We start from the raw sequence: 22,970 nt of genomic DNA on the forward strand, positions 1-22,970 counted from the left end.
AAAAAAGAACCTGCATTCCGGAAAACCCAGACGGCAGTCAGCGCTCGGTAAAAGGCCTACGCTGCGGGTTCCTCAGCTTATAGATTGTTAACTATTGCTAACAGAGATCTACCTTAGGCTAATATTTTCAAGACAATTTCGAGGCTTAACATTCCCCCAAGAGCTGTTATTTGAGTTATGGTTTCGGGTAGGAATCTATGAGGTGGAAGCGGGTGGTCGGTCCCCTAGCAGCCTCTCCAGCATCTCACTTCATCCACTTCTGTGAAGGCTTTGGAGCTGGGAGGAATGAAATCAGATGGCCCAGATGGTGGATTGCTTTAACAAGCTCAATTTGGAAGCATAGGAATCTATTCATTTTCCAAGGCAACAGATTTGAACCACCAAAAGTCATGGAAGATGCATTGGTCATTTATCATTTTTTTAGTTCTAAGACATGTTAAATGTGTCTCTGTCTTACACATCAGACATTTTATTTATATGTGATAGACATGTAACAATTTATAGTAATTTATAAACATAATTTATACTACCAGTTAGTATAGTGAAAATTCGTCCTACTAACTAGATAACTTCATTTACGAAATTCATTTCCTAGGCATGTTTATATCATAATCAAATAACTAAAATAGTTAAACTAATCAAACAAATTATCAACAGACCAAATAATTGTTAAATTCACAGAATGCAAACACAAAAGCATAGTCATCATTCATAAGAAAATAGTATTTTTTTGGAGATGCAAACACAACTAAGGTATGTTAAGCATGCAAACTTACAATGAGAGCTGTTTCCTGGTGATGATCCCTCACTTGCTGTAATGGTCCTGTTCCAGAAAAACCCATCAATTAGGAACATGAAATGTCATCTGTGAAATTTCAGACTACAACACACACTAAGCAAAACGACATTTCAAAAACAAACATAATGTTGACATTACAACTATGAATTTATGGGCGGGGCTAGCTAGTTAATTAGTATTTATTTTATACTACGAAATGAGTGAAAGGAGTATTAATTTATCAAGACACATCAGACTATTAATTAATACTACTACTTTTAGAGAAAAAATATACTTATTTATTCATATAAAAATTAAAGATAAAATCAGTTTTTGTTTTTTATTATACATTTTATTTAGTTTCAAATACTTATATATTTATCATAAATGAGAATAATAATAAAGTCATAATAAAAGTAAATGAACTTAGTAAATATTATGAAAAGAAGTTATGGGGCGGGATATAAAAAGATGGAATCAATTTAGTAACCTATTTTTACTTACTGAACCTAGTTGAACCTAATTTAAATGGAGTATTTAATAATGGTGAAAGTATGAATATTTAGGCAAGAGAGTGGTTATTATAGATTAATTTAGGAAGCGGGGTGTGGGTGAGGAATAATGTCAGTTGTGTTAATGAGCGACATAAGCTGATTGGTGTCATTGCTGACACTATTGTACTCTAAGTAAATTACGCAGTTATGCAGGTTGACATTACCACTATAATGAAAGGCAGTTAGGTGTCGTTATTTTCCCATAGCCCTTCATGATGGTCATGTCTCATTGCATGTTCAACATCATCTTCGTCGGTGGCCTCAATCACAGGTATTTGGTCATTGACAGGTGGCATATCAGTCACATCAAAGGGTGCATAATGACTATAGTCGATCATATCAAATTTTCTGCCTTGTATAACCACGGACCAAGTAGGGTCAGACGGATCTTCAACATAAAAAACTTGCCTGGCCTGCACTACCATTATAAATGGCTCATCATTGTAACCACCTTTTTTTAGGTCAACTAAGGTAAAGCCCATTTTGTCTTTGCGGACCCCTGTATTCGCATGAACCCATCGACAACTAAACACAGGAACTCTAAATTGACCGTAATCCAGCTCCCATATCTCTTCAATGACTCCGTAGTACGGCATTGACGCGTTAATGGGATTGTTATCAGAAACACTACTAAAGTGAGCTGCCTCACCCTCAACACTAACCCCGCTGTTCTGCATGGTACTTCTTTCATCCTGTGACTTTGTGTAGAAAGCATAGCCATTGATATCATATCCCTGCCAGGTGGGCACATTCAGATTTGGGCCAAAGGCTAATAGTCGGAGGGTTTCGGAAGCTGTGGCATCGGAAAAAATGCACTGCCTGAACCAGTTGACAAAAGTTCTATTATGTTCCTGCAACAACCTCATCTTGTTCATTCTTGGGTTTTTAGATGACAATTGGTTTTTGTGAGAATGTAAGTACGACATCACCTCTGCTGTGTTGTTTAACACATATAAATGCGCTTGGGACAGCCTTTGCAAATTCATGGTGACAACATCAAATCCTCGAGTTCCCCTACCTTGACTCGAGGGTTGATGCCGATTTTGAGGAACACCGACTGGTTGTGCGTTAGTTATATAATTTGATGAAAACTCTATTGCTTCTTCAGCAACATATCTTTCAACTATGCTTGCTTCTGGACGATATTGGTTCTTTGTGTATCCTTTCAGCACCTTCATGAACCTTTCAACCGGATACATCCATCGTAAATAAACCGGCCCACACAACCTAACCTCGCGAACCAGATGAACAATTAAATGGATCATTATGTCAAAGAATGAGGGGGGAAAATACATCTCCAATTCACAGACAATAATGGCAGCTTCATTCTCCAAAATATCCAACTGCGATGGGTCAATAACCTTGCTGCATATAGCATTAAAGAAAAAACACAAGCGAGTGATGGTATTACGAACTTTTTCAGGCAAGATTCCACGAATGGCCACTGGTAAAAGTTGTTGCATTAGTACGTGGCAATCATGGGATTTCAGGCCAATCAATTTCAATTCCTTAATTGACATAAGCCTCTTCATATTTGAAGAGTATCCTTGAGGAACTTTGACATTTGCTAGACATTGACAAAAACTTTTTTTCTCAGCTGTGGACATTGTGTAACATGCTGGGGGCAAATATGTCCTAGCACCTCGTAAAACTGGATGTAGTTGCTCCCGTATACCCAACTCAACCAAATCCTGTCGAGATTTTACACCATCCTTTGTCTTCCCCTTAATGTTAAGGAGGGTGCCAATCAAACTATCACACACATTCTTCTCCACATGCATAACGTCCAAACAATGCCGAACATCCAGATTGCACCAATATGGGAGATCGAAGAATATTGACCTTTTTTTCCAAATGTTCTTCGCAGACATATCCTTTTTTTGTGTCTTACCAAAGGTAGTTTCTATGTCTCTGACCCTTTGGTAAACATCATGAGCAGATAATGGTTCAGGCGCTATTTCAACCTCATTATCTCCATTAAACGCCTTCTTCAAACGCCGATATGGGTGATTTCGGCTTAAAAATCTTCTGTGCCTTGTATACACTGTCTTCTTCCCATGGGTTAGTTGGATGTAACAAGTATTTTTTTCACAAATAGGACATGCATGGTGTCCTTTGACACTGTATCCGCTCAAATTACCATAAGCGGGAAAATCGTTAATCGTACAGAAGAGCATTGCACGCAAGTTGAATGACTGTTTAGCATTTGCATCATACACTTCAACCCCATCAACCCACAGTTTGGTCAAGTCTTCTATCAAAGGAGCCAAGTACACGTCAATATCATTTCCGGGTTGTTTTGGACCAGCTATCATCATAGAGAGCAACATATATTTGCGCTTCATGGACAACCATGGAGGAAAGTTGTAAATCATTAATAATACCGGCCATGAACTATGATTGGTGGTCAAGTTACCAAAGGGATTCATTCCATCTGAGGCAAGCGCAAGCCTTAGGTTTCTAGGCTCTTGTGCAAAAGATGGATACAAGGAGTCAAATGTCTTCCATTGTGTACAATCAGCGGGGTGCCTGATCATACCATCCATTCTTCTTTCATCTATATGCCACCTTAAGTATTTAGAATCCTGTACACTCGCAAACAACCGCTTCAACCTAGGTATTATTGGCAAATACCAACAAACCTTTGCTGGACGACTACTAGCGGTGGCTGAACCTTCAGTACCTTCCCCATCGTTGGCCTTGTACCGTGAAAGTCCGCAAGTGGGGCAGAATCGCATATCCAGAAACTCATTTCTGTAGAGAAGGCAATCATTCGGACATGCATGGATTCTTTGGTACTCCAAGCCTACGGGACATAATATCTTTTTCGCCTCGTAGTGACTCTTCGGTAAGCTGTTATGTTCAGGAAACATATTTTTCAATAACAAAACCAACTCTGTGAAGCTTTTGTCACTCCACCCGAATCTAGCCTTTAGGTTAACCAAAGCTAGCACAGCTGATAACCTAGTAAAGCTTTTGCATCCAACATACAATGGCGTATGCGCATCTGTTTGAAGAGCATCGTAAATATCTGCATGACATTCCCGAAAGCCCTCTTGCCCAAGATCACGTATCATGTCTTCCATGAGATCTCCGCTTTGTAGATCAACCGGATGAGGTGGACATGTTGCTGTATGACCAACCAACTCACCATGCCATATCCACTTTGTGTACGTCGGGCTAAAGCCATCACATATCAGATGCGATCTAATGTCATCCAACGAATGACGCCTCCCGTTGACACATTTAACACAAGGGCAGAAAAAGTTGCCATCTGTGGTTGCTGAATGTATTTCGGCAAATGACAAAAACTCTTCAACTCCATGTTGATAAGCTTCGCTTATGCGAGGTGCTGTAATCCAATATCGGTCCATGCTCAGTGTTGTCTAATACAGAGCATGATGATGGGAGGCAGAACAACAAATGTTGTATATAAGATAAGAAGCTGCAATTCGTCCTTTGCAATCACAGCTTTCCTAAGCCAAATGAACAAACAAACAACGAAATTTAACAAATGGAGAAAAGGTTTAAGAATAACAATGTCCAAGCAGATGTTTGGACTTATTGGAAAAGAACATGGTAGGGAAGAATGAACATATAATAGGGGAATGAGGTCCATAGCATCAACTTCATATCAGATGAAAAGAAGAGAGGGACGGGGGAAATTTAATCCAAAAACGAGAAAGAGAGGAAATGGATCTACCATATTTACATTTCGTAATGGATTGGAGATATTAGACCTTATATTAATCTGATTATAGAGTGTTGGTAGTGCCAACATATCAGCCATGGCTCAAGGATTGTGCTGTTATTTGTCCTTAAAAGAGATGAAACAAGCGACCAACAATTTTGATGAGCCAAATGTGATAGGGGTAGGAGGGTTTGGAAAGGTTTACAAGGGTGTTATTGATAATGGGTTCAAAGTGGCTATCAAAAGATCGAATCCGCAATCAAGGTCATGTTAGTACACCCTTGAAAGGTAGCTTTGGATACTTGGATCCTGAATATTTCAGGAGGCATCAATTGACCAAGAAATCAGATGTGTACTCATTTGGGGTTGTTTTATCTGAGGCACTTTATTTGAGGAAGGTAGCTTTGGATACTTGAATTCACAGTTATAAGATAGGAGTTATGCTAGTGTCCTTAACCATATCAATTACAACCAACAATAAATTGAAATTTAATTTTTTAATCCAAGTTGCATACTGTTGATTATAAGAAAATTAAACACAAAGCTACCAAATTTATTATTTTTCAATATCACATGAACTATACTTAAGCACATAATATACTTTGAAATCAGTAGGTTCAAGTCAATGCTTTCATATCAGAATCAACCCAGAAAAAATAAAGCAAAACAGCTTGTTCATAGACAATACTATTATGATGATTAAATACAGGATTTTCTGGGACCAGGAGTTCAATTTCCACTTCATATTAGATCAGAGCATATATAACAAGAAAAAAAAAGCTAAAATATTGTCAAAAAGCAACTTATTAAAAAGGTAGTAATCATTTGCTATGTTTAGATATTTAGCGAACTGTATATACCTATATGGTCTTATATATAGCTTGTCCTAAGCACGGGTTAATGAGGAGAGTTATGTAATAATCACCTCAATACTCAATATCAAATTCAAGAGTCAATTGGATTGCTCTGATTAGTCACATTTGTGGGCTTTGTCCATGTCGTTGGATTCACATAGCTAAACTGGCATTCTTCTGCAGGTTTACAGCATCCAGACTGCACAAAACATCCAACAAATTAATGCAAAATCCACAAGGTGTCCAAAATTAAGCATAACATATTGTGTGTCACAATGAAATTCAATCATAAGACATCCATTAAGTAAAGCAGTCACAATAATTTGCACTTATTATGATTAAACAAATAAATCTTGTACATTGTATAACAGTATATCAATACTATCATATAAGAACATCCTAGTAATATATGAATCATTCATAATTTTATACATCCATTAATATCTTGGTATTTCTGTTCTTATTTTTTTTTTTTTTACTCTTTCTAGTTGTTAAAGGTATTAAATAGTAAATTTTTTTTTTTGAAATGCAAAGATAATTTATATTAATAAAAAGTACCAGAGGTACTTCAAGATATACATAGAAGGAATCCTGTACTAGCAGGAACAAAAACAAACAATAGACAACAAGCCCCCACCCTGCCCTACAATAGACAACAAGCCCCCACCAAGCCCCCTCTGCTGTACCCTTCTGTTTCTCTTGCTAACTTCAACAAAATGATGGTTTAGAATTAAACTGAAGTTCTTAAATAATTAATAGGAATGAAGATCATTTTAGTAACACTGTATTTATCTGGATCTTTTTCTTCAACATTATCTATATGATTGGTTCAAATATATTATTATTAAAAATCTTGAATTTTGATGGATCACACAGGCCATTTAATAACTCTTTTTGTATATATAATAACTCTTTTTGTATATATATTTAGAAGTAGTACTCATCACCTAATAAATTTTAAACCTTTTCAATCAATGATAAAAATACTGTTAAAAAAACAGTGCCACTAGTATTGTTCATTGAGTGAAAAGCCGACCAAGCAAGTCACACACATGTATAAAAAAACACATGGTATAATGAATAAAAATAGGTCCTGTGATGTATTGAGAAAAGCAAAATAAATTAAGACAGATTCTTACTTTTAAGGGTAGGAAGAAAAAAATTGAATATACTAGTATAGACAGCTTCTTAGTTGTTATTTTATTAATTTTTCATAGTTTAATTAGAGATCATAAAAGAGAATATATAAATTTTAATTCATTTATACAACCTTATAATTTATTAGAGATGTTCCTAAATTAGATTCAAGTTGAAACAAAATTCTTTTTATTTAGATCGACAATTCAACCCTACCAAGTCAGTCTTATAATTTCATAAGTTGCATATAAAATAAATCGGAACCATAGATCATAGACAAATACTGATCTAGAGCAACCTAATCATTTTTAGCATGATGTGATAAGATACTAACTAACATTTACTATAATGAATAATGGATTACCCATAAGGGCTAGCAGCTGAAATCAAGTCTAAGGTTTTTTAACCAAAGTGTTTTGTTCCATTTCAGTTCAGTAATATTTTCTTTAGTTTGCACTCTCTTAATAATAATCACAAGGAGTATTTCAAGCCTCAGTATTTATACAAAGTATTTTTGTGTCTTACTATCTTCATTTCAATCACGTTCGATTAGTAACAGCATTTATGTAAACAACAAGCCAAAAGTTAGGGATATATATTCTGTATTTTTATTAACAGCATTTATACAAACAACAAATGAAAAATCTCTAAGTTAGAGATAAATTCTCTTTTCATTATATAATTACACGAAAAACACAAGAAAAAAATTGAGGTATAGGTTAAATTTTGAAAGGTAAATGGTTTGCATCATGAAGACTATCGGATGAAAGTAACCAATTAAAAGAACAAACAAGAAGTGAATCAAGTATGAAGGAGTGTTCATGGTTGGATATGTTGGGTAAACGATTACTCAGAGGTTGCTTGTTGGGTGTCCACTGAGGAGAGACAAGCAGCAAGAATAAGAGGCTTATACCTCAGAGCAATTTTATGGCAAGATATCAGCTTCTTTGACAAGGAAACCAATACTGGTGAGGTTGTTGGAAGGATGTCAGGTGACACACTTCTTATTCAAGAAGCCCTGGGAGAGAAGGTATTAATGAAAAGCTACAACTACCAAATCATCACTATTTTCTCTACAACAAAATTAAAATAAAAATAAAAATTAACTTTTTCTTTATCCTTTGTGTGATAATACCAAGTAGGAAAATTCATATAGTGTGTGGCATGTTTTTTAGGACGTTTAGTCATACCATTCATCAAGGGTTGGCTTCTAACCCTTGTCCTTCTATGTTGTATTCCACCTCTTGTAATCTCTGGTTCCATGATGAGCTTTACTTTTGCAAAGTTGCCATCCCATGGACAAGCAGCTTATTCTGAAGCAGCAACTGTAGTAGAGCGCACAATTGATTCAATTCAACAAGTATGCCAATCTTCATAATGGAACTTGTCAATCTTGTTCTTTTACATGTTTGTAGACAGTAGAATATAAAAGATACACATTCCTCCAATGCAGGTTGCATCATTTACAGGCGAGAGTCAAGCTATAGCTCAATACAATCAATCCTTAACCAAAGCTTACAGGACTGCAGTGCAAGATGGAGTGGTTGCTGGTTTAGGCCTGGGGTCAATCCTTAACCAAAGCTTATAGGCCTTGTCAGTCAGGAACCAATACTCTTCAGTTGCAGCATCAAAGAAAACATTGCCTATGGTAAGGATGGGGCAACAAATGAAGAAATCAGAGCTGCCACTGAAGTTGCTAATGCAGCAAAATTCATTGATAGATTTCCACATGTGAGTTCGCACTTTCATATTTTGAAATTTCCATTGTTCTGCCTTTGCAACAATATTAATTTCAAATTTCACAATACGAAGACTACTACAGCATCAGGAACCAGGAAAAGTGAACTGTTTGTGGCTGATGTCAACACCCAGTTGAAGAACAAAAACATCACTACTGATATCAAATAATTATTCAACAGGGAGGATAATAGACAGTGCTAAGATTCTTGCTTGGAGTTTTAGTGATTCAAATTTTTCAATTGGTGATGCATTAGTGACAGAAAATTTGCCTTCATTTGTTCATCATAAAAAGTGGTTTCCTGGAGCACAAGCTTTCACGGTAGGTGTCACCAGTATTGTGTTTGTGTTAATCATTGGTTTTGGTTATGTTGCATTTTTCGTTCTCCGCAGAAGAAAGACACAAGAAGAAGTTGAAGATTGGGAACTGGAGTATTGGCCTCACAGGATAGGTTTCCATGAGATCGATGCAGCAACAACGGGGTTTTCTGAAGAGAATGTGGTTGTTGTAGGAGGGACCAGGAAGGTATATAAAGGGGTTTTGCATGGGGTAGAAGTTGCAGTCAAGAGAATTCCTCAAGAAAGGGAAGAAGGGATGAGACAGTTTTTGGCCGAGGTTTCAAGCCTTGGCAGAATGAAGCACAGAAATTTAGTAGGATTAAGAGGCTGGTGCAAAAAAGAAAAGGGAAATTTGATTCTAGTTTATGACTTCATGAGAAATGGAAGTTTAGACAAATGGATATTTGAGTGTGAAAAGGGAATGATGCTAACATGGGAAGAGAGGATTCAAGTTTTGAAAAATGTAGCCACAGGGATTCTATACCTGCATGAAGGTTGGGAAGTTAAGGTCTTGCATAGGGACATTCAAGCAAACAATGTTCTTCTTCATAAGGACATGAATGCAAGGCTGGGAGATTTCGGATTGGCTCATATGCATGATCATCAGGGACAAGTGGTCAACACAACAAGAGTAATAGGGACACTAGGATACATTGCTCCTGAAGTGATTCAAAGAGGAACAACGTGAACTTTGTCTGATGTGTTTGGTTTTGGAATATTGGTGTTGGAAGTAATTTGCGGACGAAGACCTATTGAAGAACATAAGCCGGGGCTAATTGAATGGCTGATGTCCTTAATGGTGCAAGGCCAATTGCATAGTGCAGTTGATGAAAGGTTGAAGGCTAAAGGGGGATACATCATAGAGGAAGGTGAGAGATTGCTTCATTTGGGTTTGTTGTGTTCACATACAGACCCTAGTATTAGACCAACAATGAGGCAGGTTGTGAAAATTTTGGAGGTGGAAATTGACAGCATTGAGTCTGATGAAGATAACATGGAAATGAGTTTGCTTGGAAAAATAAGATCAGCTACTACGTGGTCTAGAGCTGAATGTGCTTTACCATACAGTGGTTACCCTTCTTTTGATGAAGTTAAGATGTTCAGTTTTAATTCTAGGACTACTAGAAGTGGCTCAAGTACCTTTCCAGGATCAGAATCAGAAATCACCAGTATTAATATGTAACCCCCATAGTTAGTTGAATAATTAGAGAGTTAGTTAGGGGATGAGTTGAAAAGGGGTTCAGAGGGAGATTCAACTCTTTCCATCAGTACTCATAACATTTCATACAAGCTACTGCAACTACCAAAATGTTTCATCTTAACGGCAATTATAAAATAAATCAATTTACTTATGTAATTCATCAAATAAAACTTTTACAAACAACATACTTATATATAATTTATTCTCCAGTTTATTCAATTACAGACACAACTAAACATGAAGACAGTAAATCTGAAGCTCAAATTAAACATCATGGGTTTCATCAAGTTCAGTGTACTAACTTAGACCAAACGCTCAACGAAACTGATAATGTGGCACAGGATGACACACCACTGATGAAGGATGGCAGCAGGCTATTCCCGAAAGTCGTTCACTCACTGCCCGCAAGTCAGCTTCATCAACGAGCCCCACATAAACCCCACTGAAACGCAAAAAAAAAAAAATTTACAACCCATAGCTGCAGATTACATAAGAAGGTAGACAAAAATCGTACTTTCTCTCACAAAACACACAATGTATCTTACCTTATGGAACCAGCTTATCTTCCTTAAACAGTACAATGTAGACCACGATGAAGACAACCAACAACAACCAAGGGCCTGAGACGAAAACGAAGCAGAATCATAACATGAATGAAGGAATATAACACATGCAAATGAAGGGATACACAAAGAAGAGCTAAATGCACCCATACCTTTGTCGGCGGCGGCTTCAAACGGAACGAGACGCAACGGACACGAGATGGTGGTTGTCGGAGACGATGGTCTTTGTCGGAGAAGATGCTCTGTGTAGCTAGGGCGCCAAAGCAATAATGAGTAGTCGAAAAAATGGAGAAAAGAAGTGATACGGCGCGCCAACGTAAGAGATAGTAAGAAGCACGTGTCGTAAACGTGATACAATTTAGGATACAACGACGGGTCCTACCAAAGACCGTCTTTGAATGACAACAACAACAACCACCAGGGGGCCGCCACGTGTCTATACTAAACATACAACGACGACTCTTTGGGTAAACCCGTCTTTGTATGTTAACGCATTAAATCACGTGCAATCCATGTGTACCACAAACAATACGAAGACGGGTGTTGCGGTAGGACCGTCTTTGATGACGTGTTTATACTGTAACCATACAAAGACGGGTGTTAGCCAAAAACCGTCTTTGTATTTTAACGCCTCCAATCACGTGGCCTACACGTGAAACCACCAACAATCCAAAGACGGGTATTTGGATAAAACCGTCTTTGGATTTTAAATCCTCAAATCACGTGGTTGCCACGTGAAAGTACTTTAAAAACAACGACGGTCTCGCCAGTGAACCGTCTTTGTATACTCGTCGGCCCACTCAAATGCTTGCCACGTGCTACCATTTACGATACAAAGACGGTTCTTTCCACAAAAACCGTCTTTGTAACTTACCCAGCTAAATACGAATCGCCACAACAGCTGGATGTCTACGACGGGTAGCGGCAAACGTCGTCGTTCTGAAGCCCTTAATTACGGATATGCCACCGGTTGAGCTTCTACGACGTTTCTTTGAAACCGTCATTGAATTGCTGACGTAGTAAGCTGCTTTTGTAGTAGTGATGTAATTTGTCTCTACATAAAAAGCCCGTGGTTAGGATTAACAATTGTCTCTTAGAATCAAATTAGGTTGATTGATTGAATTCCAATATTTGGTATCAGAGCCCCCATACTTGATTCATGTATGACGTTTGGACAACATTCACACATTAGATACAGTGTTTTTTAGGAAACAAATAAGATTATCACATTATTACAATAGAATGAACAATGATATATAAAAGGTGATTGATAACATCAAATTAATATAACAATTGTATAGTAAAGTATATTGCGTGATTGGCAATATGGATATGTTACATGAAAATGATTTTGTAATGTTATTTACATGCTATGACAAATTCACAAGTAGTAAATGATACTTGGTAACAATAAATCAATATAACACATATAAAGCAACACTGCAAGACGGTGCAGGCATAGCAATTTGATGTGTTAATAGGTTATGCATTTTATGAGTATCATGTACATATTTCATGTGGAATAATAGGTATAAATTTAAATGCACCTCTCATTTAAACTTTGTGTTTGTTCTTACTTTTAGAGGCCGCTGCAATAAATTTATAACAATCATGGGCTTCTAAAATTTAAAATAATTTACTCTAGAAATGTTTTAATTTTGGATTTGGTGCATAAATGATCAAAATTTAGTTATGATATATCATTTTAATTTTTTAGCATTTAAATGAGCTAAATGAAAGTTACCAAAGTGACCTCCCTCTCGTGTAGATTGTTCATGAGAAATATTAACGTGTGTGATTATTTATATGAATGGTGATTGACCCAAATGAAAGTTATCATTTAACTAATTTACATACACATTTGTGATGTTAAACATGTGATAATTATGAAGTTTTTGCATGTGAATGATAAGTCACATCAAAAGATGAGTTTATTATTTGATATGCTTTTATTAAAGGTTTGAACATTACAACAAGGATATCACTAGTAATTAATATCATTGTCTAAAGACTTGATATTAATGGTGCAATAGATATCTTGAGATGGGATATATCATTATTTAAATGCATTGATGACTGTTATGTGAGCTTATTGTATTATTTGTTTTGATCTTTTCAGTTGTTGCTACTATATCTGCTAATTTGAATTCGATTCCAGGTCTTAATGGTACAAATTTTAAGGACTAGAAAGAGAACATGCAAATTGTTCTTGGCTGGATGGATCTAGACATTACATTAGGATTGAGAAACCCCCTTCTCCTACGAATTCCAGTACCTCTGACCAGAGGAAAACTTCATGAGAGGTGAGATCACTCAAATTGCATGAGTCTTATGATCATTAAGCATGACATTCCTGAGGTCTTTAGGGGCACTGTTTCAGATTATATAACTAGTGCCAAAGAATTCCTTGTTGAAATTGAAAAGCGCTTTGCAAAAAGTGATGAGGCAAAAACAAGTACTCTCCTTCAGAACTTGATTTCCATGAATTATCAAGGTAAAGAAAATGTCAGGGAATACATTATGGGAATGTCAAATATTGCTTCAAAATTAAGAGCACTAAAGCTTGAGCTGTGAAGAGATGCTTAATCATTTAGTGTTAATTTCTCTACCTTTGACTGAAGCAAGAAATGACTGAAAGTGCTCATGTTGTGAGTATCTCTAAAGACAAGGGTAAAAGGAAAAGAATCGAGGAGCCCAAGAATGAAATAAGCCTGAACATGTAAAGAAGAAATGTACCAAATATCATGCCTGGAGTGCAAAGAAAGGTACGTTTGTTACTTTGGTATGTTCTGAGGTCAATTTAGCTTTAGTACCTAGAAACACTTGGTGGTTAGATTTTGGTGCCACTACTAATATCAGTGTTTCAATGCAAGGTTGCCTAAGCTATCAAAAGCCAATTGATTCTGAAAGATGGATCTATGTTGGAGGTGGAAGCTATAGGACATTTATTATTATTATTATGTACTGGTTTTATTTAGATTTGAAAGACACTTTTGTTGTACTATCATTTAGACAGAATTTGGTTTCATTATCTTATTTGGACAAATTGAGTTATTTGTGTTCATTTGGAAACAATGTATTCAGGTTTTCTGTTAATTCAGATATTGTTGGAACTGGTTCACTCTCGGTTAATGATAATCTATATTTACTTGATATTGTACCTTCCTGTGTTGAATCCTTTAATGCAAAATTTTGTGGTACTAAGCGTAGAATCGATAATACAAACTCAAAAGCATTATGGCATAAGCGCTTAGGTCACATTTCTAAGAACATAATTGAATGACGTGCGTCAAACGAAATCTTGGATTCCATTGATTTCACAAGATTTGATGTTTGTGTTAAATGCATTAAAGGTAAACAAACCAAAAGCAAGAAATTAGGTACATATAGGGCAACAGACGTCTTGGAATTGATACATACGGACATTTATGGGCCATTTCATACACCTTCATGGAATGGTAAACAATATTTTATATCATTCATAGACGATTACTCCATATATGCATACTTGTTTCTTATACATGAAAAGTCACAATCTATGGATGTGTTCAAAACATTTAAAGTTGAAGTTGAAAATCAACTCAACAAGAAAATCAAGAGTGTCAGATCTGACCGTGGTGGTGAATACTATGGCAGATATGATGGTTCAAGTGAACAACATCTGGGGCCTTTTGCCAAGTACCTAGAGGAATATGGAATCGTCCCACTGTACACCATGCCTGGGTCACCTAACATGAATGGTGGGGCTGAAAGATGAAATAGAACTCTTAAGGATATGGTAAGAAGCATGATTTGTTATTCTAATTTACCAGAGTCACTCTGGGGAGAGTCACTAAAGATTGTAACTTACATTCTAAATAGAGTGTCAACCAAGGAAGCTGCTAAAACACCTTATGAGCTTTGGGTTGGGCGAAAACCTAGTCTGAAACATTTTCATGTATGGGGATGTCCAGCTGAGGCAAGGCCTTATGAGCCAAATGAAAGGAAATTGGACTCCCAAACAGTGAGAAGCTACTTTATTGGTTATTCTGAAAGATCCATGGGCTATAAATTTTATGACCCCAAATAAAAGACAATTTTTGAGACGGGAACCGCTACATTCTTTGAGGATATTGAGTTTGGGGAGAAGAATAAGATTAGAGACTTTGTCTTAGAGGAAGAATCAATAACAATTTTGGAACTGATTCATACAGTTGCTTTTGATAAAGCAAATTTGGAACCTCTACAAGATACTGTTATTGAATCTCCCACTCAGGATAATTTGGTTGTTCATGAAGAACAAACTCAAGATCCTCAAGAACCTGTGCTTCATAAGCCAATACCTTTGCAGATATCTACAAGAGAAAGAAGAAATGTTATTCTAGATGATTAGGTGGTATTTCTCCAGGATCATGAGGAAAATAATGGTATGATGGAAGATGATCCAATCAACTTCCATCAAGCCATGCAAGATTCTAACTCAGAAAAGTGAATTGAAGCAATGAACGATGAGTATAAGTCCATGCAAGACAACAAGGTTTGCGAACTTGCCCCATTACCAAAAGGTTGCAAATGGATATTTAAGACCAAATGAGATTCCAAAGGTAATATGGATAGGTATAAGGCTCGTCTTGTGGCAAGGGGCTATACCCAAAAGGAAGGGATTGACTTTAAAGAGACATTCTCTCCAGTTTCATCGAAAGACTCTTTTAGGATAATCATGGCTCTTATTGCACATTATGATTTGGAGTTTCATCAAATGGATGTCAAGATGACATTTTTAAATGGCAACATTGATGAAACAATTTATATGGTGCAACCAGGAAACTTTGTGTCAGGAGACCCAAAGAATATGGTTTGCAAACTCACAAAATCCATTTATGGGCTAAAACAGACATCTCGTCAATGGTACCACAAATTTCATCAAGTGATTCTCTCATTTGGTTTCGAGATGAATCTTGTTGATGATTGTGTGTATCACAAATTCAATGGGAGCAAGTACATTTTCCTTTGCTTGCCATTAATGATATAGGCATGTTGCACGAAAATAAGAGATTTCTATCAAGAAACTTCAAAATGAAAGATCTTGGTGACGCCTCCTTTGTATTAGGAATTCAGATACACCGAGATCGATCTCGAGTATTCTAGGATTATCACAAAGGAGCTATATCAAAAAGGTACTTAAAAGGTTTGACATGCAGGAATGTAAATTCGGGGATACTCTAGTTGCTAAGGGAGACAAGTTTAGTCTCAAACAGTGCCCAAAAAGAATTTGGAAATTCAGGAAATGTAGAAGATTCCCTATGCATCAGTTGTAGGGAGTTTGATGTATGCCCAAGTATATAAGCGTCCAGATATAGCATACATAGTTAGGGTATTAGGCAGATATTTAAGCAATCCAAGAATGGATCATTGGAAAGCAACCAAAAGAGTTATGAGGTATTTGAAGAGAACAAAGTATTATATGCTCACATACAAGAGGTCAGGTCAGTTGGAGATCACTGGGTATTCTGACTTAGATTTTGCAGAATACCTAGATAGTTTGAGATCCACTTCAGGTTACATTTTCATGTTAGTCGGTGGTGCGGTTTCTTGGCGCAGTGCCAAGCAAACCCTTACTACTTCATCCACTATGGCGACAAAATTTGTGGCATGCTATGAGGCATCAAATCATGGAATATGATTGAGAAATTTTGTCACAGGTTTTCAAATTGTGGAATGAATTGAAAGACCACTTAAGTTATATTGCGACAATAAATCAATTGTATTGTATTCTAACAACAATAGGAGCTCAACCATGTCGAAGCATATTGACATCAAGTTCCTAGTTGTTAAGGAAAGTGTACAGAGTGGACAAATTTTCATAGAACACTTAGGGACAAACTCTATGATAGCAAATCCTCTTACTAAGGGACTTCCACCCGAGGTTTTTCATGAGCATGTTGCTCACATGAGTGTTTTACGGTTCTAGGAATCTTTGATTTAGTGGGAGTTAGTCATTTTCATGTATTTTATGTTCTGTTATATTTTATGTATGCATACATTGACTTATGGATATATTTGGTTATATACATATGTTTTATTATTCAGTTATTACATTTTCTACATTAAGGTTATTAAATAATTTCATTGAGGTAAAGTAGGACCAGTTGAAAATAGACGTGTACAAACCACCTTCATTATTAAATGTTATATGTTAATTTATATTTGTTAGAAACAAATTAATTGTACTTTAATTTATTGCCTAATATAATATCTTACACTATCTTCACGTATGTTAAAAATACACAAAAGCGGAATATTTTGAAGAAGGGTATAACTTAGACCTAAAATACTTATTTATGTTATTATCCAATTAAAATCCTTATTTCATCTAAATAATCATTGTCAATTATATCAAGAAGAAAATTAAGGTTTTAAATTTCTGTCATAATCACACTTTGATCACATTTATAGATACCGCTAAAAATTCAATCAATAATGGAGACCGTAAAAATCTTTGGTTTTACAGCTAAAACCTTTGAATACCCTAAAAGTCATGTGACTTCTTTAAAACCATGTTTAAAACAGATATATGATTTTTTTTTCACAGTAAGAATGTGTTGTTTCATTATTGAAATAATGTCTTATTACATATAAATTGATGTGCATATTTGAAATAATATATCTTTTTAATATGTTTTGTAATGTATACATAATTTTATTTTTTTATATCTCTTTATTTGTTATGATAACATGATCACTGCTAGAAAAAGAGGGTTCTACATCAGTGGAATTGGCATTTCTACGACAGTGGACGCATGTCTTTAAAGCTAATGTCGTAGTAGAGGGTGGATGTTTCTACATCGATCGTAAAAGGACCGTCTTAGAAACACGTGACAAACGAAGTCGTGCCTACAGCAGCACCGATGTAGAAAGCACGTGTTCTACGACGGTCATTTTACAAACGATGTAGTTAGTCACGTGTACTACAACGGTCCTTTTACGACCGATGTAAAAAGCTTTGTTAAGCACCAAATGATATCACCACCTATGATGTTTACAATACAAACAGAATAGCATAAAAACTACTACAATGCAATGATAAAACACATAATAGTTTTCAAGCTTTGTTAACATATAAATCATATTATACATATAATGTATAAAATCAAACTCTCGGATAAATATTTTTTATTAAATTAATAATAACAATTTACACTTCACTCATAGAAATGAACAACTTACCTAAAACTATAATAACAATTAAATTATTATAGTTAAATTAATGTTTTTTAATATATTATTATTATAGGTTAATATAAATAGAAATTTTCTTACTGTATGCTTATGAAATTGGTAAATGCACAATTTCTCAAGCCAAGCTCTAGACTATTTTCATTGGCTTTAAGGGATTTCATAAGCTGCAACAAGTTATTTCATCAAGTATTTAAATTTTGGCATTGAAAAAACATTATTATTGTGATTACAATTAATAAAAGTAGAGGATTGATGCATAGTTTATTACACATTTAACATAAAATAATTAGTACAATAAATATTATTTAAGTAGTTATAATTAATTTTTATTAAGTAGCTTGTATTTTCTCAATCCTCTAATTCTTGTCTATGCAATTTTATTTGAAATACACAATGTTGTAGTATAAGAAAACATAAAAAAAAATGTAATCAATACATGTAGCAGGGTTTGCACACCAGTCATATAAGATACAATTTTATTATTTTTCTTAGTTTATTAGTTTCAACACAAACTCCTTAGATTCAATCATTACAGATTTTGGACCCTGGCCTGACATTATTGAAATTATTTTAATGAGTTGGGCTTGGTATATCTTGTTTCATTTAGCCTTGGTATAAGCCACTTTAGTTGTGTGCTCTGTTTGACACACCCAAATTACTCAAGAAGTTTCAGTCCAAGATAAAATACGTGAAACTAAGGTTAAATCACTAAGTATAGAGGCATTTAAACTACAATCAGGAGATGAAGAAGTCAGTCTAATTTAAATTATATAACTTTTAAGGCTTAATGTCTCTGCAATAGAACTATGGAGCAGTTAGTCAGCCACTACTATACCACAGATTGACTGTTGGAGAAAGAAAATATAATAGGAGGAATATAGAGCAAATAGGGAGAAGGTAAATCGGATCCAAATATATTTACCGACCACTTGAGATTTAAACTAATTTCATATACAAGAACTTATATTTCAGCTAAATCATCAACAAACTATTCCAAGTTGATAACCTAATACAAAACAGAAAGACCATGTAACAGAGCTACTGCTTTTAGCTTCTATACACAAGTATAGTTTCACTTCAAGTGAAATTTTATTACTGCACTATTCTAATCATAAATAATAGTTTCCTAGAAAGAACTTACATGATCTCTGTGTAACGAAGTCTCCATGCAGGAAAACCAAGATGGCTCCTCACAGGTCCATAAACCAATAAAAGGCCAGGCTCAGGACCTTTGCTACCTGATAATAATGATAACTGATAAGTACTTTCTTGTAAAAGACAATCAACTCTTAAACTATTAGTAGGTTTAGAAAGTAAACATACCAACAATTTGCAATGCTTTATTCAATTGAGGTTCTAAAAGGATTTGAAGATCTAGTTCTCCACCCAATTTATGTTGCTTCATGTTCTCCACAAAAATCAAGTTAGCTGCTTTGGCCACTGCCTCTCTCCCATCCGCATGAGAAAGAAATTTTAAAGTCATGTGATCTGGATCATGGAGTGCGACAACTTCATTAACTTCCTGCACTGAGTTAATGCTGATGGCCTTATCTTTCTCTTCCTCTGTGAATGATGTGAAGGACACCATTGTTGTATCAAAACCAAACTCAGTTAAAAATGCCTTCTGTTGTAGGCTGCAATACATAAACATTAAAGTAGCCAAATTTACCTTTGAGTCGTTGAGCAGATTTACAATCAGGATTCAAAAGCTGAAAATAGTACATGTACCTAATAAGTACCTCTATTTGCCTCTCAAGTGTTTGATATATGAATATAAATTCACCCATAACTAAAAATGCTTTATCTCAAGAAAATGACCCTTACATGGATAACCTTCCCATCTTGGACAAACACAAAATCCAGCTCTCCATGATCTATGATAAAGCTTATAGCACCTGGCCCTGTGTTTGGTATTTTTATTCGGAACAATGAGTGCTGTGTTAGAGGTAAAAATGAAGAAAAAAAAAAGACTGTGACTTGATCATTTGTAGTCATAGCTCCTAATTGTTGAAAAAACAGAGGAAACAGAGAAAAAGGGGGTTTCTCCACGGATCAAAAGCGTGAGAAAGCAAAACACGCAAACCAAAAAGAAATCATCACTATCACCCTACTTCGGATCCACCGAAGAACCAACCCCAACCAAATCCCCAAATTCTGAGCACGGAATGCATCGTAATTGAAGCAAATTCCACTTGCGCAGATCAAAACCACAACCCCTAACACGAAAACCCATCCACTCGGCGGCAACCCAACCCTCCCCACCAAAACGACAATCAAAATTGACACCATTCGCCAAAACAACAAAAAAAGGAACAAAAATCAAGCAAGTAAATAAGAGAAAGCGAAAAACGACACACGAAATTGAAAACGCGCGAGTCATTAATGGCAGCGTGGAGGGAGTTGTAGAATGAGGGGTAAGGGAACGTACGTCAATGGGAGCAAGAGTCATGACAGTCATGGCGATTGCGCAATTAACCTCCGTGGTGTTGCTTATGGAGAAGCGAGGAGAGAGAAAGCAGAATGAGGAAGGAGATGAGGGGACGCGAAACGACGGCACCGCGCTAGAGGTTTAAATTAAACCTAATAAGGAGGGATGCAAAGGAGAGATGCAAAGGAGGGGCGCGAGTGACAGAAACCTAGCACCAACAATACAAAGACGGTCGTCAGGGCAAGACCGTCTTTGTATCAAAATAAAAAATTTCATCAACGACGGGTTTGGAGAGACGTCTTCGTTTCATTCAAGTTAATTACAAAAATGCCACTGTTGCACTTTCTAAGACGGTCCTTTATAACCGCCTTAGAATCAGTGACTTAAAAGGCTTAATTTTTAGTAGTGGATAAACTAATATAATATATTTGTAAATATATGTTTATTTATGCACAATTGACCAAATCATTTATGGTACATATTTAAATATCATTTTATTTGATAAATGCATTTGTGAAATATTGAAATGGTAACATTATTATGTCACATGTTGAATTTTTCTTCTTATTTTGAGCTCTAATTATCTTTTCTCTTAGGGTGTATATACTTCAATTTTAAGTATTTTTTATATATTTTAAAGTAAAATATGTGGTGAAGAGAAAAATAAGAGAAATGGATAAATATATAAATTAAATATAAAAAATATGTGTAGAAAGTAAAGATTATCAGACCATTTTTTTAATTGTAATTGCATAACAAAAAAAGCATTCAAACCATGTTTCCTTTGACGGTATTTTTGAGTTTGATATCATTTTTTAAACATTTATACCCTAAATTATAAAAATATATAATGGTATTTTTTTTCCGCTAGCATTTGATAAATAAAAAAATTCTAGGACAATGAAAAATAATTAATTAATTTTATTTATTTATTTTTTAGAAGAAAAAAAATAAAGGATAGTATTATGTTGAAGCTATTATAGGAACATGCTAGCCTAAAGATATTAAAGGTCGTATTTTTTCAAATAAAACATTGATGTTTTAATGGCTTACATAAATTCATTTCATAAACTTTCCTTAAAAGAAAAATTCATCTTAAACACCTAACAAAAGTTCAATAAAATTATTTTCTAACATTATCAACTATCAATTAAGTCATTTCTTCATAATATGATGTTCATGATCTAAATATAAAATTCAACAATTTTTTTAACCAAATACAAATCCAAAAATCAATTAAATATAAATTTGTACGACTCAATACTATAAGCATGATATGATCAAAGACAAAAAGAAAGATAAATATCATCTTGTTATTCACAATTACGTTACTTTCTTCTCTTTCCTTTCTTATAGGCTCATGCAAACTTCAAATACCTCAATTACACAACAAAAATGAGAGAAAGAAAATCATAGCAATAAAAAAACAAAAGGAAATTAATAAAAGACAAAATTAATTTAAAAAATTAATTGAAAATGTAAATAAAAATAACACATAAGACAAAAAAAAGTCTATAAAATGTAAGATATTTTCTCACTTTGCCTATTCTATTTTTTTTATTCTCTCTTCAAATCAAAGACTTTTTCAAAACAACATCGTACATATTTTCACCATCCTTGAATATTACAAAAATAGATATTTTCATGGCTTCCGTTTTCCTAAAGGCACAAAGATAATAAATAAAAATACTTATAGAATAAATGAGATAAGAAAAATATTATTAGATTTTTTATTCTTTACGGGTAAGAATACTTAGAAGAAACAATAAAGTAATAAAATAACACAAAAGAAGAAAATAATTAAAAAGTCTATAAAATGTAAAATGTTTTTTACTTTGTTTATCCCATTTCTTCTCATTTTTTTTTCTTCCTATCAAATAGTCTTTGTCAATGCAACACCATAAACTTTTTACCTCATGAAATATTAGAAAATTATATACTCTCATTACTTTTGTTCCCTAAAGGCACAAAGATAATAAAAATATAACTAAAAAAACTTATAGCATGTGAATGAGATAAGGTAAAAATCATTAGATTTTTCTTCTTTACTTATAAAAGCACTTAAGAAGAAATAATAAAGTAAGTAAATAAAAATAAAGCAGAAGAAGAAAGTTAAAAAGTTTATAAAATATTATGTTTTTTTTACTTACATTGTATCTTTTAATTTTTCTCTTTAGATTAAAGAGCATAGTACCATATATTTTTTACCATCCTAAAATATTAGAAAATTATATATCCTCATAACTTCCTTTCCCTAAAGATACAAAGATAATTTAAAAAAAAAAAAAACTTATAATATGTGAATAAGATAAAGAAAAAATCATTTGATATAAAATGATTGATATTTTTACTTGGATACATATGAAATTATTGATCACTCTACTCAAGAATTTGACTACAAATGTAACACCTGAAAAACTCAAAAACAATTCATTAATAACATGTTTCTTTTTCTAAAAAGAAAAAAAAA

The 22,970-nt window shown here is 34.6% G+C and overlaps 2 protein-coding genes and 1 pseudogene across 2 annotated transcripts; 1 reads left to right on the forward strand and 2 right to left on the reverse strand.

The window, feature by feature from the left end:
* Positions 1-1,514: 1,514 nt before the first annotated feature.
* On the reverse strand, positions 1,515-4,706 carry LOC102661329 (uncharacterized). Its single transcript, XM_006603465.2, has 2 exons — positions 2,626-4,706; positions 1,515-2,559 (listed from the first exon to the last, which is right to left on the reverse strand). Exons 1-2 carry the CDS (start codon positions 4,704-4,706, stop codon positions 1,515-1,517), a joined length of 3,126 nt encoding a protein of 1,041 aa, XP_006603528.2.
* Positions 4,707-5,244: 538 nt separating this feature from the next.
* Positions 5,245-10,273, forward strand: LOC100817817 (L-type lectin-domain containing receptor kinase VII.1-like; annotated as a pseudogene).
* Positions 10,274-19,044: 8,771 nt separating this feature from the next.
* Positions 19,045-19,660, reverse strand: LOC100818888 (dehydrodolichyl diphosphate synthase complex subunit NUS1). The gene is made up of 3 exons (XM_006603467.4): positions 19,396-19,660; positions 19,214-19,310; positions 19,045-19,078 (listed from the first exon to the last, which is right to left on the reverse strand). Exons 1-3 carry the CDS (start codon positions 19,658-19,660, stop codon positions 19,045-19,047), a joined length of 396 nt encoding a protein of 131 aa, XP_006603530.2.
* Positions 19,661-22,970: the final 3,310 nt, after the last annotated feature.

This window comes from Glycine max, chromosome 18 (genome assembly GCF_000004515.6).
Source record: "Glycine max cultivar Williams 82 chromosome 18, Glycine_max_v4.0, whole genome shotgun sequence".
In the NCBI taxonomy this organism is placed as follows: domain Eukaryota; kingdom Viridiplantae; phylum Streptophyta; class Magnoliopsida; order Fabales; family Fabaceae; genus Glycine; species Glycine max.